We start from the raw sequence: 19,256 nt of genomic DNA on the forward strand, positions 1-19,256 counted from the left end.
TAATGACAAAAAAGGAAAAGAAGAAAAAAAAAGTTGTCTCCCTTGTGGATGCATCAAGAAAGTGTCAGTGATTTATTTATTTATTTTATTTTTTTACCTGAAGAGGTGTTACAAGAAATTTCATCTGCTGCAACGAAGACGAATTGATTTCTGCAAGAGAAGATAAAATTCACAATACCGCTTGCTGACTGGGCAATGGGCTGCCTGCCGAATTGAGTGGATGTCTGAAGATGGGGAAAAGGAAGGGTGCTGGCGGTAAATGGATTTCAACTCACGAGCAAAAGAGTTTTCAGCACAGCCCCACACGCAAGGAGGCCACAAGGAGATATGGAGCAGAGACATGCTTGGTTTGATGGCATGGTGAAAAAAGAATGATAAAATAATAAAACAAGTATGAACAGTACATGTGATTAAGCCTATATTTCTCTTGTGACTTTTTCCACAAAATATGCACTGGTTCTCTTGAATTGGAAACTCCTGCCCCCTCCCAGTACACAATTATGAAATGTATCACATGACCATTTAATGCACACATGCATATTGCAGTGCAAACTATGAAAAAAGGCTATGCGCACATAATAATCCATGCATCATAAAGAGTGCATGCTGATTTCAACTTATTAAGAAAATAACATTTGTGGGACCAAAGCTCTATTGTGGAATGCTCAGACTGGATGCTACTCATTTATACAGAGGGCTGATAGATTTCACTGCACATTTCTGATCATCTGATTTTTCAAAACAGTTTAGATGTTTTAGGGTAAGAGGAATGTGCTACATGAAACTACCAAGATCATAGACTTTTCAAAGTTAAGTAATTCATTAGGTACTTACATTACACACAAACAGTGAGCTTCATAATGTTTGGGACAAAAAGATATTGTATATTCTTCTCAACTTGGCTCTGCAGTCCAATTTTAGATTTGTAATCAAACTATTCACGTATGGTTTAAAGTCGTTTATTTTTGTACATTTTGGATTCACCATATAGAAATTACAGCACTTTTAACACCCCACCCCACCCAGCCTTATCCCCAACCACGTCCGGGTACTACTGTATAATGTCTGGGACGAATGGATTCACATATGTTTCTGATTAGTCAGGTGTGTTCAATTGTGGTCTTAGTGCAGGTATCAGAGAGCTTCCAGTATCTATTCTTAATTCTAGACTTTTGATTGCCTTTGTAGTCTGTTATTGCCGTTTGTCAACACAAGTTGTGCCAATAAGAGTGTAGGAAGCCATGATGAGGCTGAGAAATAAGAATAAAAACAGTTGGGGACATAGCCAAACCTTAGGCTTGCGAAAGTCAACTGTCTGGAACATCATTAAAAAGAAATAATGCACTGATCAGCTCAGTAATCAAGGGGCCTGGAAGACTACAGTTCATGAATCATTCTGACCATTACGAAGAACAACCCCAAACACCTGTCCTACAGATCAAAAACACTGTTCAGGAGGCAGGTCAGTGACTAATGTCTGCAGACGTCTTCATGAACAGAAATACACAGCAAGGCTACATTGCAAAATGCAAACCACTAGTTAGCTGCAAAAACAGGATGGCGTGACCTGTGTTCAGGACAGCAGATATAACTGTTTACAATAGTTACTGTTGAATGATTTTAAATTAACATTCCATTTTGTACACCACTAGCGCATTCTTAATAAAATTTGACTTGGTTTTTTTACTTTGTTTAAAAAAAAAGGTAGGGACAAAATTTATTTAATACAACACTGATTAAAGTGCATGATAACAGCCAAATGATTGCCAACTTTTTCTGCCCTGAAATGGGTGACAATGTTTCAAAAGTGCTGTAATGTCTTCATTATATAAGCTGGGAAGAAAACTTTAACCACATGTGAAATCTTTTAATTGTTTGTATCTAAGTCCCAAACACATAGGAGCTCACTTTATATGAGTGATGTTTTCAATAACTCGCAACCATGTTAATATATGCTAATAATAAATATATATATAACAAATCTCTGAGACAATCGTCTATTATTTTGCTAATTCTGTGAGCCCTGTGCAGCCTTAAGTGAATGTTCAGTACTTGTCATTGTGCAGTGTGTACAGAATGTAGTGTATGTTTCTTGCCCAATAAACAATATCATTAAGCCAAGTTTCTCTGTTTTAAACTCATGTAAACTTTAATACTTAAATATTATGTATCCACTAACCACCTCAGAGTGGATTATACAGCTTATACTATGGTTTTTACCTAAGATAAAAATATAAGCAGGGGTCGTTAATATTTTTGGGCAATTCACCCTCAAAATAAAACTTTTTGTTGCCAACTACTTCAAGCCATTAAGGTGGCTACTGTTTCAGCATGTTGCTATGGTTACATATGTTGTAAGTACATCATTTAAGTTCTGCTCAAAATAGAGAAGCCAGGCAAATGGAAGTCCAGTTTTGATTATTTTTTATCTTAAAAAGTAAAATTAAAGGTTTTAAACAAGGCTTAATTTGGTTTCTTACTGGCCACTTCTTATTCATAATTCCCAATCCACTTTAAAGTTACACCGATGTTGTAATTGCCTATTTGCAATTTCAGAGATAAGTTTCAAAATCGTCTTGGGCCACACATTATATAACTATATCACATAATTTAGCCAACCTAGCCAGCTTCAGCTACTGGTGATAGCTAGACATTCGCTAATGGAAAATAATATAGCTAATTGAGAGTTGTCCATTTATAAAAAACTTGGCTACAAATATCATAAAGAGCTTAGTTATGGCTATTAATATCTCAATGGCTACTGTACTTCACAATACTATTCACAGTTATATCAGACGGCATTTAAATGTTCAAATGCAAATAGCTTTCTTGGCATGACAACGAAGTGGTCAATGAAAAAAAAGAAAGAAAGTTTCAACTCATATTACTTTGGTTCTTTGGGCTTTGGGTCATAGACTTTGGGAAGCATATGCATTTAGAATGGTGATTAGGCTTGACCTGGACTACCTACCAAATATTGAATGATTATACGAATTTAATCACCATGCATCCATAGCATCCAATCAGAATCAAGTATTCACCAAGACCATGGTATAATGAACATTATAGCACCCTTTTAAAAATCAAAATGTTTTGTCAAATATAGCCATAAGATATCACATGTATCCATAAATAGTGCCTACGCAGTTCCTCAGAAGTTTAACTTGACCCATTTTCTCTGTTCTCCATCATCTTCCCTAACAATCAAAATGATATAGGGTGCATAGTTTTGAATATAATGCTCATGGAAACCAACTGTAAATTTATCATGGATACTGTAATTGGAAGCTAGATAAGAGTAATATACAGTTACAGAAAACAGTCAATCATAAACTGTAAAGGTGTGCTATTAAATTCATTTTTTTGTAATGGTCCTGTGATTGGGATTTTGTTATTTTATGCTGCTATTTGACCCATTCTTGGCTAGGTCTCATTTGTAAAAGAGGTTTTAATCTCAATGTGTCTTCCTAGTCAAACAAAGGTTTATATTTCTATAATTATTCTTACACTCTGATACATTTGATATGTTGATAATTACCTTTCACAGTTTCTTTTAAAAATGTATAACAGCAGCCAATTATATTTTGCAAACCATGTACTCCTCACAATTGAAGATGCTCTGTTTGCACAGAGACATCTATCATAATACACAATCCTTATAACGACACAATCACAATCAAATAATCTGCAGAATTGGTCAAACCAAACCAAACCAATCAAAAGCCCACACTGTCATTCACATAGAATAACCTGTCAATCATTTTTTGACATGTTTGCCAGCCTGCCAATATTTAACTAGATACTTTACATAGATATGTAGATGGATGTAAATTAATTGATCTGCTGTACTGAACAAAGTAGTGATGATGCTTAAACTTACCTGAGTTTATCATAATTAAACCAAAATAGTTGGTAATGCCGTATGGTTCACAACACCATTGAAACAATCTAACATTTTAGCAAATATGCTTTACTAATCATCGAAACTTAAAATATTAACCCAGAACCAATAATTAGCCAAAACAACAGAAAAGGTATCATTAACTTGAACAGTCAATCATTAACTTCTGAACAATTTTTGAGATTCTACCTCCTCCAAATCCAGAACAAAGAATATGACTATGCTTTTACTTTAATTATGTTTTTACAATCAATATAGAAACTTTGCTCAAAGTGTTGGACAATACTTTGATACATTTTTGCTATTGAAAACTTTTGAAGACATATCCTCATATGGTACCATGCACAAAGAACACTATGCCACAGATCAGCTGAGCAAAACACTATACTCGTTTCAAAAAAGGAATTTTCACCAAAAGACAATTTGGCAAGCATATCGCAAGCTTCCTGACACCACACTTTTGATTTCATGGAACATGAACAACATCAGAGTGCATCTAGCTCAACTATAGTATGTGTAAAACCTCACCAAAAATACAAACACGTACACAAAGTGGGAAAAAAAACATTACAACAACCATAACAAGATGTAGGAACCAAAACAATAAAAGCACATTATCAATCATGTCCTCCACAGTGGTATTTTTGGAATTATTATTCAAATAATATCATGGTAAAGATTATCCCAACACAATTTCATTTTTAAATTAGACACAAAAATACAGTTTAAATGTTTGTTAAAATATTCAAAATAATTTTAGAATAGACCAGTGTAGTTTTTGAGTGAATAATGTGCCTCTATTTTGAATAATTCCATGTTTTTCAAGTAGTTGCTGTGACTACATATCCCATGATGACAGATACAGAACACAGCTGCATGTATATTAGGTGGGTCATAAACAACGTTTTGCTAACACCGCCATAATTCCTCAAAAACTTGCATGCAAGATACTTATATGGCATGCAAGATTACAGCCAATGAAATCCAAGGATCTACTACAGTCTTGCATGCAAGGGACAGTAAAATAAAAACAAGAGGGAAAATAAATCAAATCAAATGTCGCCATGTTACGGGCTCTCTATTCTTGCAAACAAAGAATTGGAAAAACAGCAGCTGTCCATGCAAGATGACAACCAACCAGCAGGACATTTACCCTTGCATGCAATATAGGAACTCGTTTTCAGGCCTCTTTAAATCTTGCATGCAAGCCAATCTGCAGGCTTTCTGGTTTTGTAAATTGCTGTCTGAGCAGCGCAACCAATCTTCAGTCTTCCAGTCATTTCAACTAAAGTTTATACCTTTCTGTTAAATGTGACGATTTCAACTACATTGCATCACATGAATGAACCTAATTAAGAACAGTTATTTTCGGACAGTAACACACTTGCGTGATATGAATGTGATATTTGGTGGTTCTGGATACAACATTATTTAACATTTTCTTTGATATTGTAAAATATGCACAATGCAGTAAGTTAATAAATTAATCCTAATGTTTGAGGGAAAATACACATAGTAGTGAATTCAACCTCTATCCTACCCAGTGTTCAATGCAGCTGTAAGAGCCAGACTCACTGGGTATATGCTATTTATTTTGGATGGAGGACAGGAAGTGATCTAATAGATTGAGAAACTCCTGAGATTGGCTGGCTTTTCTTCCATGCAAGATTGTATCAGACCCTGAGATTTCATTGGCTGCAAACTCCTGCATGCAAGGCTTATCTGACTTACAGCAGTGCTGGCCCCTCATACACAAGTGTATATGCGTGTTCGAACCACTCCTCCAAAGTGATGACATTGACACCATTTAAACAACACAAAAATTATTACAAGTTCAATTTAAAGGCTGCCCATAAGCAAAACCCATATTGTATTTAGATACTGAGTCATAATAGTTGCACAGTGAATAGTGAGCAAGTGTTGGGTAAGTACCACACAAGTAATGTAATGGGGGTAGTAAATAATCTAAATCAGTCTGCAAAATATACTTTGTCCCTTTGTTCTGTCAAACACTCTTGCTCCTGTATTTATAGAACTGTCAAGTCTATCACACTTAATTAGCTAGTTACAGTTGCTGCACTATTCCACCACTGCACATTCAGCAATTACATTTACGGTGACATCTCAATTGATCTCATTTGCCAATTACAGCTCTGTGTATCATGATAGGCTCTGTCCAAATTGGAAAAGGGAATTATTATAATAAATCAGCTTGGCCTTCCATGTTAGACGCTCAGTGGGAATGGGAAAGGCAATTGACCCGAGAGAAATAGCTGCAGCCGCGTACGAGACAGTCTTGAGGAAAGTAAGCTGAACTCTCAGGAGCTGTTTAAGGTCATTTTCTCAGGAGTAAAATGTTGGCTGTGTTTCTGACCCTGAGCATGAATACTGGGGCTTAATATAGTGTCTTACCTGTCACTGTAGGCAGCAGCAGTGGCAGTGGCTGGTTGAGCATATCTGTAGGCAGCATAACCACCCTAAAACACAACATACATAAACAGGCTTAGTTTGGTTCTTTGTTTTTTATATGGTGACAGTATTTGTATATTGTCATTTTAAACCCAACAAACCTCAGAGACCCATGGTTGTAAAAATACTCCTACAGTATACCCATATAGCAGTACTCATATATCCATATACAGTACTGTGCAAAAGTATTAGCTACCATATATTATTTTATATATTATTTGTTGGATTGTGCTGGATTGAAATACGCATTTGACTAAGCTTGCCTGGTGTATTGGAACAAATTATATGATCCCACAAGTGTAAACCCTGCCCATTTCCTCTTCCTTATAGGGTCAAATGCACCAGCCAAGATCAATAGATCACTGAAAAGTATTTAAATAAAAAATAAAATACTATTTGAACCCAGGTCTAAAATCCCAATGTAATCCCAATGAGGTTTAGTCGGGAAGCTGCATGACGAATATTGGACACAAGGTGATTGATTAAATGCTTAGTCATTCCTGCTGAGAATCAAAGAAAACACAAAGCATATGCAATATGCAATTTTTCAAGAGAAAAAGAGAGAGGCTGTACCATGTTGGACTTCAAGTGGGTCCAATGTAGGTTGCAATGCAATAGAAAACGCCAGAAATGCAAAAACCCAATAGTTCAGATCATCATCAGTTCTATGAACAGAAACAGCCGCACACTCTCTCTTTACACACCAGAGGACCACGTATGTGGCTTCTGCGGTTAGTACAACGATACCACTCAATTGTTGACAACAAAAGTGCAGTCTATCAAAAGATCAATGTATGATGGTCTGGGCAGCAGTCTGTACTATATTCACTGTGTGAGATGCTAGAAGAAGCATAAGACAAGAGTCCCCGAAGACAACATCTGTAACCTGATGCAAAGGGATTGGCGATCACAAGTGATTTACTGGTAAAAATGAAGCCGGGAAAACTAACATAATGGGAGCCAAAAGCAACTTCATGAATCAAAATTTTGTTTTCATGTTATGTTCAAAATGGCAAGGAATAAATAACTGATATTCCTCAGAAATATAATGCTTGCAATGGTCTATTTCTATACACTTGAAATGTTATTTCTAATTGATCAATTCACATGTGCAATCATAAAAGGTACGCAATTGAGCAAATGTTTGCTTCAGGCTGTTGTTTGATTTGGAATATGACAATCCCTGAACTTCAAGTTAAAGAAGTCACATATTCAGAAAACACATGGCATTGTATTTTACAGCTATTGTATGGTATTGCCTGGTAAATTCAAGGAGTGAAAACAGCTTAAAACCAGGGTCATGGGAAAATCTTAATGTCCTTGCTGCAGCACCTACTTGAATAAATATCTTCTATATCCAACAAATCTGTTCCATTTATATTCCGAACCACAACTACAATCAACAATGGCCACTAATACTCTGGGCACAAGAGAGTAACCAATGAAGTTTGCAGCAGTTAGATCGTATTAGTAAAATACCAGAACTTTATTTGTAACACTATTTGGGTAGATAGCTATTAACATCAGCATGGAGTTAATATCTAAAATACATATTACAAAAACACAAACTCTAGAAAAAAACTCAGCATGTGCATCTTATTCCCCCACACCTGGTTGCTAGGTTGACGTTGACTTTTTTTTTAGGTGCATATTTATTATGTGCACAATACTGTAGCATCAATGTGAGTTGCTCACATAAGGAATAGGCTACTTTTTAATTTGCCAGAATGTTGTATAATGATAAATTATTTTATCATATTTTAATTTAAGAGTGCTTAGCAACAGTTTACACTGCCTAACTACCACTTACAAATCTAATCAAATAATCAAATAATTCTCAGTGAAGAAATATCAACAAGTGATTAAGTAAGTTAAGGTAACAGTCCAATTCTAGTTTTGTATGGCTAAGCACTCTGTTCATGAAGCCATTTCCACAATTCTGCAGTGGAAACAGAGTACAGGGAAAGTGAAAAGTCCTTTCACAAAGAGATATCTCTCCCTAAATTCTTTATGACAGACCCAGGAACAGTAAATAGACCAATCGGATCTGTTCTACAGTAGTAAACTTGTATGAGGAATGGCTGGGGTAATCTGTAAAGACAGCATGCACATCAGTGAATACTTACATAAATATCTGCACCATAAAAGCCATCCTGGTACACCACCCTGGAAAGATGCACACACACAAACATTTTAGTACATGTTAACATGGCAAGCGCAAATACTGTAACTCCTGCTCCGCCAAGGTTAGTCTGGATATGTACAAAAAAGGAAAGGCTTGAAATATGGGGAGGGCGGGGGGGGGGGGGGGGCTCATCAAGTTTTCCTGAATTAAAAGCATACTTCAGCTTTTTTCTAATTTAACTCTATGAGATACTGTAGTTCAGAGGATTTCATATTTCAAGAGACATCCTTGACATTAGTCAATTTTCTTTGAACCTTGAGAGACTAAAACACACCTTTTCAAACTGTACCTTAGTCCTACCTCCTGATCCCCCCTCCCCCCCCTTTCCGATATCCCTATCCCTCTTGTCAAACCCAACAAAAATAAAAAAATAAAAATAGAATTGCACTTATGATGACTGTATGTTTAGAACCGCACTTCAAGTGTATTTTACTTGTTTTGGATGTGTTGCTTTAACTTGTGGAAGAACCTATGCACTTTGGATTAAAAGCGTCTGCCAAATGACTAAAATGTAAATGTAGAGTGGCCATCCAGAAATGGGGGACTGGTGCCCACAGAAATCTACAGCCACAGCCACTTTAAATCAGTGTGGCCTAGAAGTGCTAGAAGTTTCCCTCCTCTTGTTTAGTTCCTATCAGCTGACAAGTGACAACCTAGTTAATTAATACACTTTTAAGTTATACCATTAAATGGCATCCCCTAGTCAGAATCATATTATATATGTTGTAAATGACATCCATTAGGCTATAAATATAATTTGTCTTTACCAGTGAGTGCTTGAAAATATCAGGCACAGTTAAGAAATCGCAGGACTGTACCACGAAGCAGGTGAGTTACCTGCAACTGAGTAAACCCTGGAGCCCTCCCAAATATGGAACATGGACTGACATAAAAAATGAGTTGTTCTGGGGTTTACTCAGAGTGTGAGTGAAATCAGCTGTGAAAACCTGCATATTCTCAGCTCTCCATGGCACATGATTGGGCACCCCTGTTCTAGGCAAATTGAGACCACAAATGTACCCTACAAGGGCTTATCTCATTTTATAAGATTTCTCGTGAGAGGCCACACGCCATATTCCACAACTATTTTTCTATCAATAGTGAAATGGCTCCCATTCTCCCTCTCTCCTTACATTTACATTTTCCAGCACCTTAAGGAAAAGGTTTTTGACTAACATTGAGGCTTGAATGGTGAGAGTTCAGTATGTTTCATGGTTACAATGTGTGTGGCAACATCATTCAATGTGTAGCTAATTCCTTTCTCTGAACTGATCTGAGCATCTGAGCATCTGTCTCGTTGTCATGGAAGTGGCTGTCAATCAAACACTCAGCTGTGCAAGGCATTCCGGCTGTTGTAGTAATTTTAGTTTAGTTTAGTTTTGATTAGGTCGAAGAAATACAAGAATTTATCTTTTAATATGACACCATTTTATTGTGTGTTTGGATCATTTGCAGCAGGAAGTGTGAGCCTGATCTCCCATTAAGGTCCTATGATACATTTGGTCAACGACCTGTTTTTCCCTTTTGTTAGACAATTTTATTTAATTTTTCTAATGACTGCCCCACATTATAATGTATCTTAAAAACACAGATAACCGCTCTCCCTATTGAAATATAACAATAATACTCCAAAGAGTGCCCACCTTCTTGTGAGGTAGCTATCCCACAATACCTTGCATATGAATGCTTGGCGAAAAGTGACTCTTTTGTTTGCGAAAAACTCCCCCTATATCTATTTTGGGATTACAGCAGTAAAATAATTTAATTTGTAAGTCATTGGAGTAAACTATTGAATAGTGAGTCTTGAATAAATTGAAGATATAAAACAGAACCTAGTTCAGTCTGTATTTAAGATGATGATCAGGTAGCTACTGAAATCAAATAATGAAATAAAAAGATTACATTTACCAGAATCACCCTCGTTAATACAAGTGCAAGATGCTGGCTAAAGATACTTTTAGCTTTCCTGCTTGCATGATAAAAGCACAACTATAACGTCCTCATGAAAGTAAACGAGCTTGCAAACATTAGCGATAACGTCACCTTATGAAAGCAAACTAATTCGCTAAATGAATATAACCAGAAATAGTCTGATAGTCCTTAAAAGGCAGTCTAATTTAAGTGAACCTAATGTTAGTCAAATATTTGCATTGTTTTGCCTGTAGGGGGGTATAAGGGGAGCAGTTATCCTCATGTGACACACTATGAGGATAACATTCTCAACTGGTTGAAAATAGGACGAGAAATTAAAAAACCCTTACTTCTCCAAAACTAAAGAATGGACATATTTCCATTGTGTTTCTTCAATTCCCTCTTGTGCAAATAAAAACAACCATGTTACTCCTTTAATGGAATTTCACATATTTACACAACAATTAGAATTTTGAAATTTAGGTGATATTTTTGATATTCGGGAATGCAATTCCAGATAGTGATTTTGTAAGTGATCTTTTGCCTCCCTTTTAAAACGGCCAATTCATGTATCTGAAGCTTGTGCCAGGTCACAATTACAGAACAATAGAAATGAAGATTGCCTTTCTGTAATGTTTCTGTATTTGGTCTGTATGTTTTCATGTTTATTCTTGTTTATTATTCATTTCCCATAGTACCTGGTTTATGTTTTCCCATTACAGTTCTCTATTGTCCTCCCCTGTTATGTCTACGTCTGAATGTTTATCAGTCTAGTCACTCCCCTGTCTGCGTGCCCCACTATTCGGGTGGTTACGGTAGTTTTTCGGGGTTCAACATTTTTTCTAAAACTCGCGATTCTTACTTCCTGCTTTTTCTTGATAGTTAAATGTTGTAAAGCACGATTCTTACTAACTACTACTAATCTAGGTTTTGTACAGTACTAATCCAATTAATACACTTACTGTCTGTCTAACTAACTAACTAACTAACAATCACTTTTATTGGGTAGTTTAGAAATATTCACGAAACTAACTCACTAATGCTATCTCTTAGTATTTCTGCACTGTTCTATAACTCCGCCTCCCTATGCTATCCCTGATTACTCGTTTAATTTCAGCAAAGTGTTCGCACCTGTCTCTAACTATCACTACGTCTTCTAACTATGCAATTGTCTACTCCCTAATCCGGAGCCGTATGTTTTGCATGTTTTGTTTCGTGCATCCAGACCGCGTTTTCGTCTCCCTCCCGTTATTATGTTATTACCCTATTGTGTTTCCCCACCTGTTGTCCATTTGTTTAGCCCACCTTTTCCTCTGCCCCGCCTAGATTGTCACCTTCCCTCTTGTATTTAAACCTCAGTCTCAGTATGCTTCTTTGTCAGAACGTTGATCTTGATAAGTGCCGATTGTTTGTAAGCCTTGTTATAGAGATTCTTGAAAGACACCACTTCGACTTTGCTTTTGCCCTACTGTACCTTCGCCCTGTGATTTTCTGGATTTTGACCTCTCGCTTGTTTTTTCGACTATTCTTTTGCTTTTCGTTTTTGGCTGTGTTTGGATCTCTTGGCTTGTGACTACTGGACATTGAAACTACTCTTTTGGATTATCCTGTGGTCTGCGTCTGGGTTCCCTGGATCGTACATAACACTTTCCTCACACCCGCTGGACTAACCTGAAAAATGTAATGTGTTATTTTTTTATTTTTGTAAAAAAAGTGAAAAAAAGAGTACATCTTGAAGGCTGGTCTCCTGCATCAGTGACCATCATGCTAACCACCACACTAAATCAGCTGGTGGAAACCCCTGATGTCATTTCAACATACAAGGCTGTTGTCCTGACATGTTGAATACTGACTCCCCCTCTTAATTTTTTTGACTGGGTGCCTGAAAGGACCAATCGCATCTAATGCTGCCCTCAGAACACATTCCAAGAAATATAACTCCTGTGTGCCATTGGTAACTACCTACAAAACTTAAAATCCAGTTTTAAAAGTATTCCTTTAAGGGCTAAGGAGGCTTTGGATTCATCTGTACAAAAACAAATCAAGGGCAAGACACTTGGGACGATGCAGTATGATTTATTAACCGATAAGCCTGGCTATATGTATGCTGTTTTGTTCATGTTATTTTTCCCACGTGGGCCTCATACATTTCTTAACATTTATATGTTAGCACTATGATGTACTGTGGTGTTATAGCATAATGGCTTTCTGGTTTTGCTCTTCATAAACAATACCGTGGGTTTATTCAATTTATTTATATTTATTTTTATGTATGCCTCTTGAATTAAGCTTAATTTCTAATTTGTTCCACATCCTGAACAAAAAAAGGATAATAATGGGAAAATAATTTTTAAAGGCTCAATGTGGATCTCTTTCTTTCACCGTTACTTCAACATGTTTAATTATCTTGTGCTTTTGGACAAAAGCACTGCCACATTGTGTGAGTATTGATTTAGTACCCTCACAAAAAAGAGTTTAGCTACATGACATCATAACTCTTTTTAAACTGTAAAGTCATTATGCAAATTTCCCCCAAAATATGCAGTATAAGCACAGTGTTCTCAAAGCATCTCAATGTTTTGTAGTATTTTAGAACACATGCTATTTGTATCAAAGTCTAATTCATTTAGCTTACCTCACACATATAAAATGTATTTTGGATACATATTCTATTAAATAAATCAACACTGATTATTTATGTGTGCAGTAATAGAAAGCAAATTGCACAGTTTCCAATATAATGTATAAAAATACAGAAATATGTATCTAAAAATGTCTAGTATGAAAGGACATTTTTTGTCTTATAACTGCCAATATCTAAATAGATAAAATATATGATTTTAATCAGTTTTAGTATGGGTATACGTATGACAAGAATGAGCTACTGATGAATGGTAACAATGAAAAGCTGTACTGTAGTACACCAACGACTGGCACATTATAAAGATTTAAAACTCAATGGAGGATCCTTGTTGTAAAAATGGGCTCAACTCCTGAAAGCAACTGAGGGGATTGTAAAAGGCATGTTTTATAAGAATGGACTACATCCAGCCTCTTTTAGCACCCAGTGCTTACAGTCTTAAACCTGAAAAAAATCTGTGACTGTTCACAGCTTTCTCTTCTCTACAGCATTCAATCTCTGAGGGAATTTACATAACAACATATGACACTGAAAATGCTTAAAGCCACCAACCATGACAGTACAAATTACAGTCATCTTTCATTACTCTGTGCAAGGTACACGTCTTCAGGCATTCGGATTGGTCACATGCTGTGTTGGTTTCCGTGGCGAAGCAAGACCAGCATGCTCTGCACCATGTTGTGACCACGAAAGCGTTTAGTTGTGGCAGGGCTATATGTTAAAAAGAGGCCCGGCTGCTCACCCTCCATAGGCAGGGATGGGTGGAGGCGGAGCTGCTGCCCGAAACGTGTTGTAGACCGTTCGCCCTCTGCCTCTTAAATGTGCCCCTCTATAAGCTGCTGCTGCGGTTGCAGCTGGGTATGGGAAGCCGGGCACTGTGGAAAAAAACAGACAGAAAACACTTCATTTGATGCTTTTTAAAGTTTCTAACAGTCACCTAAGCCTCACCTTTTCCCAGGACCTCCACTCTACTTGTTCTGCTCCAGCAACCAGTGGCATCGTATTATTTTCCCTTTAGCCATTAATTGTGACATAATTCAACACACTGCAGCTTTCTACCGTTTCTCTTGCAACTGAAGATTACTTGTCTGCAACAATAACTGTTTTGTTAAACATTTAATGAGGTTCTGGTGTTATATTTCTGGAGAGCTCTATAATGTAAACTTTTTTTGGTTTTCATTTGCCTTCCATTTAGAATTTAAGAATTGGGCCTGTGTATATTATCGCACTGAAACGGTACTACCTCGGAAATCATAACAGAATACGAATTTCATGAAATATCAATGCAAAATAAGGGCACTCTACAGTAATTATTTGAAATTCACCATTATTTAGGTGCCCATGATGCCAATGTGAGGCTTCATGTGTCATGTCCAGTCAAGTGCAACACTGAGGTTCACAATTGAACCACATTGCAGGTGAAATGGTCATCATATTTGCTCTTCACAACATCAGTAAATATGTCAGCAATTCTGGTAAGGTGCATGAGGGTTGTGTTCCATCTCTGTTAAAATATTTAAATTACACAGACATTCTAAAATGCAATGAGGGATATGCATGTGTAGGTATCCATGGTGACAGATGTGGACCTTGAGGGATACAAGGTAGAAATATGCAAATCAAATTGCTGTCTGAAAACAGTGAAGCACACTGACACAGTTTCTACTCAAAAATATATCATATCTAAAGGTAACATGCAAAAACTGTTTCATGAGAGTATACATGTTTTCTCACAATAATAATTACTTTTGTTTTGTAAATAAACAGTAGTCTCAGATTTGGTTTATTAACCTACACAAAAATCCAAAAGCACCTCCAAAATGAATTTTACTAGCATTTCACAGTACAGCAAGAAGTGTGAATTTAGATACATTTTACTGTGACAAAATCAGTGAAAAGGACCTGGTTAAAAGTACACAAGTAATTTAGTTTATAGTCCTACTAGATCGTGATGTGCCCTGCACCCATTAAAGGAAATCACATTGCAATAAAAACAATTACTTCATAAAAGCAGGTTAATGATTCATCAGTAACATTATTTAATAAAATAACCCACTGACTACATTTCAGTCAATACTACACTTGAAAACAACCTGAATAAAATATACACTCCATGTTTTCTCTTCCAGTAGTCCATCTGTTAAAGTGTATCTTTTCTAATCCAGAATTCAAAGCACCATAATAAAACTCAGGTAAAGTGCCTTCTGTTCAGCTTTCCCTCTTCCCTCCGAAGATCTCTGAAGATCTCCAGATATCAAGGTCCTCCCCACCGTCCCCTATCCAACAATCATTCAACTGAATACCTTAACTCGTACATCTTACTGATGCTGACATACAGTATCACACCTGCTGACATCAAATTATCCCACCGCCTGTGCCCTGGACCACATTCCCTCTCCTCTTTTCAAGACCATCTCATCCAGCATACTCTCAACCATCTCGTCCATGATCAACTCATCATCTTCTACATGATGTGTGCCTTTAAGGAGGCATGAGTTACACTTACACTTCAGTATTATAGGCCAGTCTCTCTACTCCCCATCCCTCTCCAAAATCCTGGAACATGCAGAATCTAAGCAACATTCTTATTTCTTGACAAAATATCCCCTTTCAGGTTTCAGGGCTGGTCACGCCAATAAGACTGCTCCCCAACACTGAAGTACTTCAGTCAGCTAGACCGTCTTCCTTCTCTAACTGTTGTGATCCTATCAGACCTTTATGCAGCCTTGACACTGTAAACCACACTTCCCCTCTCCACCATGACCTCACTTGGGATCTTGCATACTTCTCCAAAGTGGATTGAATCTTAAATCTCTGGACATTTCTTTAGGGTTTCCTGGGATGGCAGCTTGTCTTAGGCGCATCCTACAGGTATCCCCTAAGGCTATGCAGCTGGCCCCTATACTCCGTTATATGCAAGACCTTGGATCTATCATCTCATTCCATGGTTCTTAACAACATTTCTCTGCAGATGATAGCTTTTCCATTCCTTGCCTCGATCTGATAAGCAGGTTTCTCTTCACATCTCAGGATGCTTGCAAGTCATCTCATGCTGGATGTCAGACTATCGTCATAAGCACAACCTGGTTACAACTGAGGCGTTTTCATCTCCTCAAATTCTTTACCATGACTGGACCTTTACCGTTAAACATAAACTAGGAAGCTAGCTAGCTAACGGTAGTGCAGGGGGATACATTATTGCATAGCGTTGCTTAGCTATCATTAGTGCAGTGGGGATACATTATTACATAGCGTTGCTTAGCTATCATTAGTGCAGTGGGGATACATTATTGCTAGTAGCTAACGTTAGTACCATTGCTTCGCTAGTGGAGTGGGGATACATTATAGCTAGCTAGCGTGAGCAATACTGTTTCTTAGCTAGTGGTGTGGGGACACCACTAGCTAGCTAAAGTTATCAATGCCATTGCTTAGCTATTGCAGCGGGCACACATTATTGCTAGCTAACATTGCTTAGCAACCAATAAACTACTGGTCAGCGGAAGAATACATTTACAATAAAACATAGTTCCATAAAGATACATACATTTAAAGTTTGTCTTGTCTTTCTTTTGTGAAATTTTGAAAGATAAATGTGGTGTGTTGTCAGGTGTAACATAAACTAGGAAGCTAGCTAGCTAACGGTAATGCAGTGGGGATACATTATTGCTAGTAGCTAATGTTAGTACCATAGCTTAGCAAGTGGTGTGGGGATACATTATGGCTAGCTAAAATGAGCAATACCTTTGCTTAGCTAGTGCAGTGGGAATACATTATTGCTAGCTAATGTTGCTTAGCAACCAATAAATTACTGTTCAGTGGAAGAATACATTTACTATGAAACATAGTGCCATTAAAAATACATTCATTGTCTTGTCTTTCTTTCTGAAATTTTTTAAGATGTGGTAACCCTTGTATAAAGGTGTTATGGAACTCGAACCTGTGGTATAGCGTAGATATTGGCAACTAGGGGTGTAATGAAACTCAGCTTTGCATCATGCCCAACCCCCCCACTAGCTGTGCCAATATCCATGATATAGCATGGGTTCTCATTCCATAACGCTTAATTATTCATGGTTAATATGGGTGTTTCACACCTTTTGTCACATTTTTAAAAAGAAAACGAATTTGCCTTCGTCAAGCAAGTCAATTTAAATTTGAATAATTTTGTTTATGGCGGCACGGATGGTGCAGTGGGTAGCACTGCCGCCTCACAGCAAGGAGGTCCTGGGTTTGAATCCCCGTCGGCCGGGGCCTAGTTTGCATGTTCTCCCCGTGTATGCGTGGGTTTCCTCCGGGTACTCCGGTTTCCTCCCACAGTCCAAAGACATGCAGGTTAGGCTGATTGGAGAGTCTAAATTGCCCATAGGTATGAGTGTGTGAGTGAATGGTGTGTGTGCCCTGCGATGGACTGGCGACCTGTCCAGGGTGTATTCCTGCCTTTCGCCCAATGTATGCTGGGATAGGCTCCAGCCCCCTGCGACCCTGTTCAGGATAAGCAGGTTAAGATAATGGATGGATGGATGGATAGTTTCGTTTATCCTTATTTTAGTCAAAGGATGATGTTAGTGGCAAAGGGAGCTTAGGGTTGGTGATGTGGAATATTAAGCTTTTGGACTTTACAGTAAGCTATTTCCTGCTTTCTGGGGCAGTACAAACCACCCAAAAAAACCTTCAAGCAATAAGGGTTTAGAACTAGATGTCATTTAGGTCAATGATCCTCAAATTTATCTGAGCAGATAATAAAAAGGGCTACAAAAAGACAGATTTATGAAAATAAATATTTTAAATATTAAAAGTGAAAATGACTCTCTTCAACGTGTATGAATACAAGCTACAAGAAGAGATATTATGAAATAGTATATGAAAAATCCTGACTGGGCTTAATGAGTAACCAGTAGGGTTATAACCGTAAACAAAAATCTTGATTTTGTGTACCTGTTTTGACTTCAGAGTTCAGGACATGTTCAGTAGAGCAGAAAAGAAAATGCAAATATAAAACTGCTTTGCATATATTACGAAAATGTAAACAGTGGCTAACTGGCCATCAAATTAGGCACATTAGCATTAAGTTACTAGAATGAACTCACATTTTTTATACAAAATAAATAATAAAAAGTTATGCACATGGGTAAAAGCAACAAAGTAATTGTTTGGTTTCCAATGTGTACTGAGCTGAAAGTCCGGTAATGAGGGAAAAAGCCTTGACAGTAAGTGGTGATGTTTTTTCTGATTACACTCTTCTTACTACTTCTGCTGTTTCAGAGAAGACATGCCTCTCCACTGATTGCACTGAACATTGAACTCATTGTGATGTTCCTGAAACCAGTTTGAGATGACTTTTGCTTTTTGACATTGTGCATTTTCATGCTGGATGTAGCCAATAGAAGATTGTGGCCATGAAGGGATTCACATGGTCAGCAACAATACTGAAATAGCCTGTGGCATTCGAGCAATGATTGATTGGTATTAACAGGTCCAAAGTGTGCAAAAAAAACATTCCCCACACAATTACAGCGCCACCACCAGCCTGGACTGTCGACACTAGGCAGGCTGGGTCCATGGATTCATACTGTTGGCGCCAAATTCTGACTCTACCATCTGTATGCCTCAGCAGAAATTGAGATTCATCAGACCCGGCTACATTTTTCCAGTCTTTAACTATCCAGTTTTGGTGAGCCTGTACCCACTACAGCCTCAGCTTTCTGTTCTTGGCTGACAGCATTAGAACCCGATTGTTGTCTTCTGCTGTTGTAGCCCATCCACCTCAAGGTTCCACATTGTGCATTCTGATGCTTTTCTGCTCACCACAATTGAGTGGTTATCTGAATTACCGTAGACATTCTGTCAGCTCTGCCGCTCACAGCTTTTTTAGTTCATTTTGAGCACCATTCTGAGTAAACTCTTGAGACTGTTGGGCGAGAAAATCCCGGGAGATCGGCAGTTACAGAAATACTCAAACTTGGTCTGGCACCAACAAGCATGCCACGGTCAAAATCACTGACATCACATTTTGTCCTCCATTCTGATGGTTGATACCCATTTCAACATGATTTTATGCACTGCACTGCTGCCACAGTGATTGGCTAATTAGATAATCGCATGAATACATAGGTATACTGGTGTTTCTAATAAAGTGCTCAATAAGTGTA

The 19,256-nt window shown here is 37.5% G+C and overlaps 1 protein-coding gene across 15 annotated transcripts in view; it reads right to left on the reverse strand.

Moving 5' to 3' along the window:
* The window catches only part of LOC133115569 (RNA binding protein fox-1 homolog 1), a 298,065-nt gene that overhangs the window by 11,740 nt on the left and 267,069 nt on the right, over positions 1-19,256 (reverse strand). For 10 of the 15 annotated variants that reach the window (XM_061225379.1, XM_061225383.1, XM_061225382.1 and 7 more), the window contains 3 exons: positions 13,850-13,982; positions 8,497-8,536; positions 6,314-6,378 (listed from right to left, as the gene is read on the reverse strand). In XM_061225379.1, coding sequence (XP_061081363.1) covers positions 6,314-6,378; positions 8,497-8,536; positions 13,850-13,982 — 238 coding nt within the window. Of the gene's footprint in view, positions 1-97; positions 151-5,632; positions 5,683-6,313; positions 6,379-8,496; positions 8,537-13,849; positions 13,983-19,256 lie in introns of all 15 variants that reach the window. The other 5 variants (XR_009705835.1, XR_009705834.1, XM_061225377.1 and 2 more) reach the window with 3 other exon arrangements.

This window comes from Conger conger, chromosome 2 (assembly GCF_963514075.1).
Source record: "Conger conger chromosome 2, fConCon1.1, whole genome shotgun sequence".
Classification (NCBI taxonomy): Eukaryota; Metazoa; Chordata; class Actinopteri; order Anguilliformes; family Congridae; genus Conger; species Conger conger.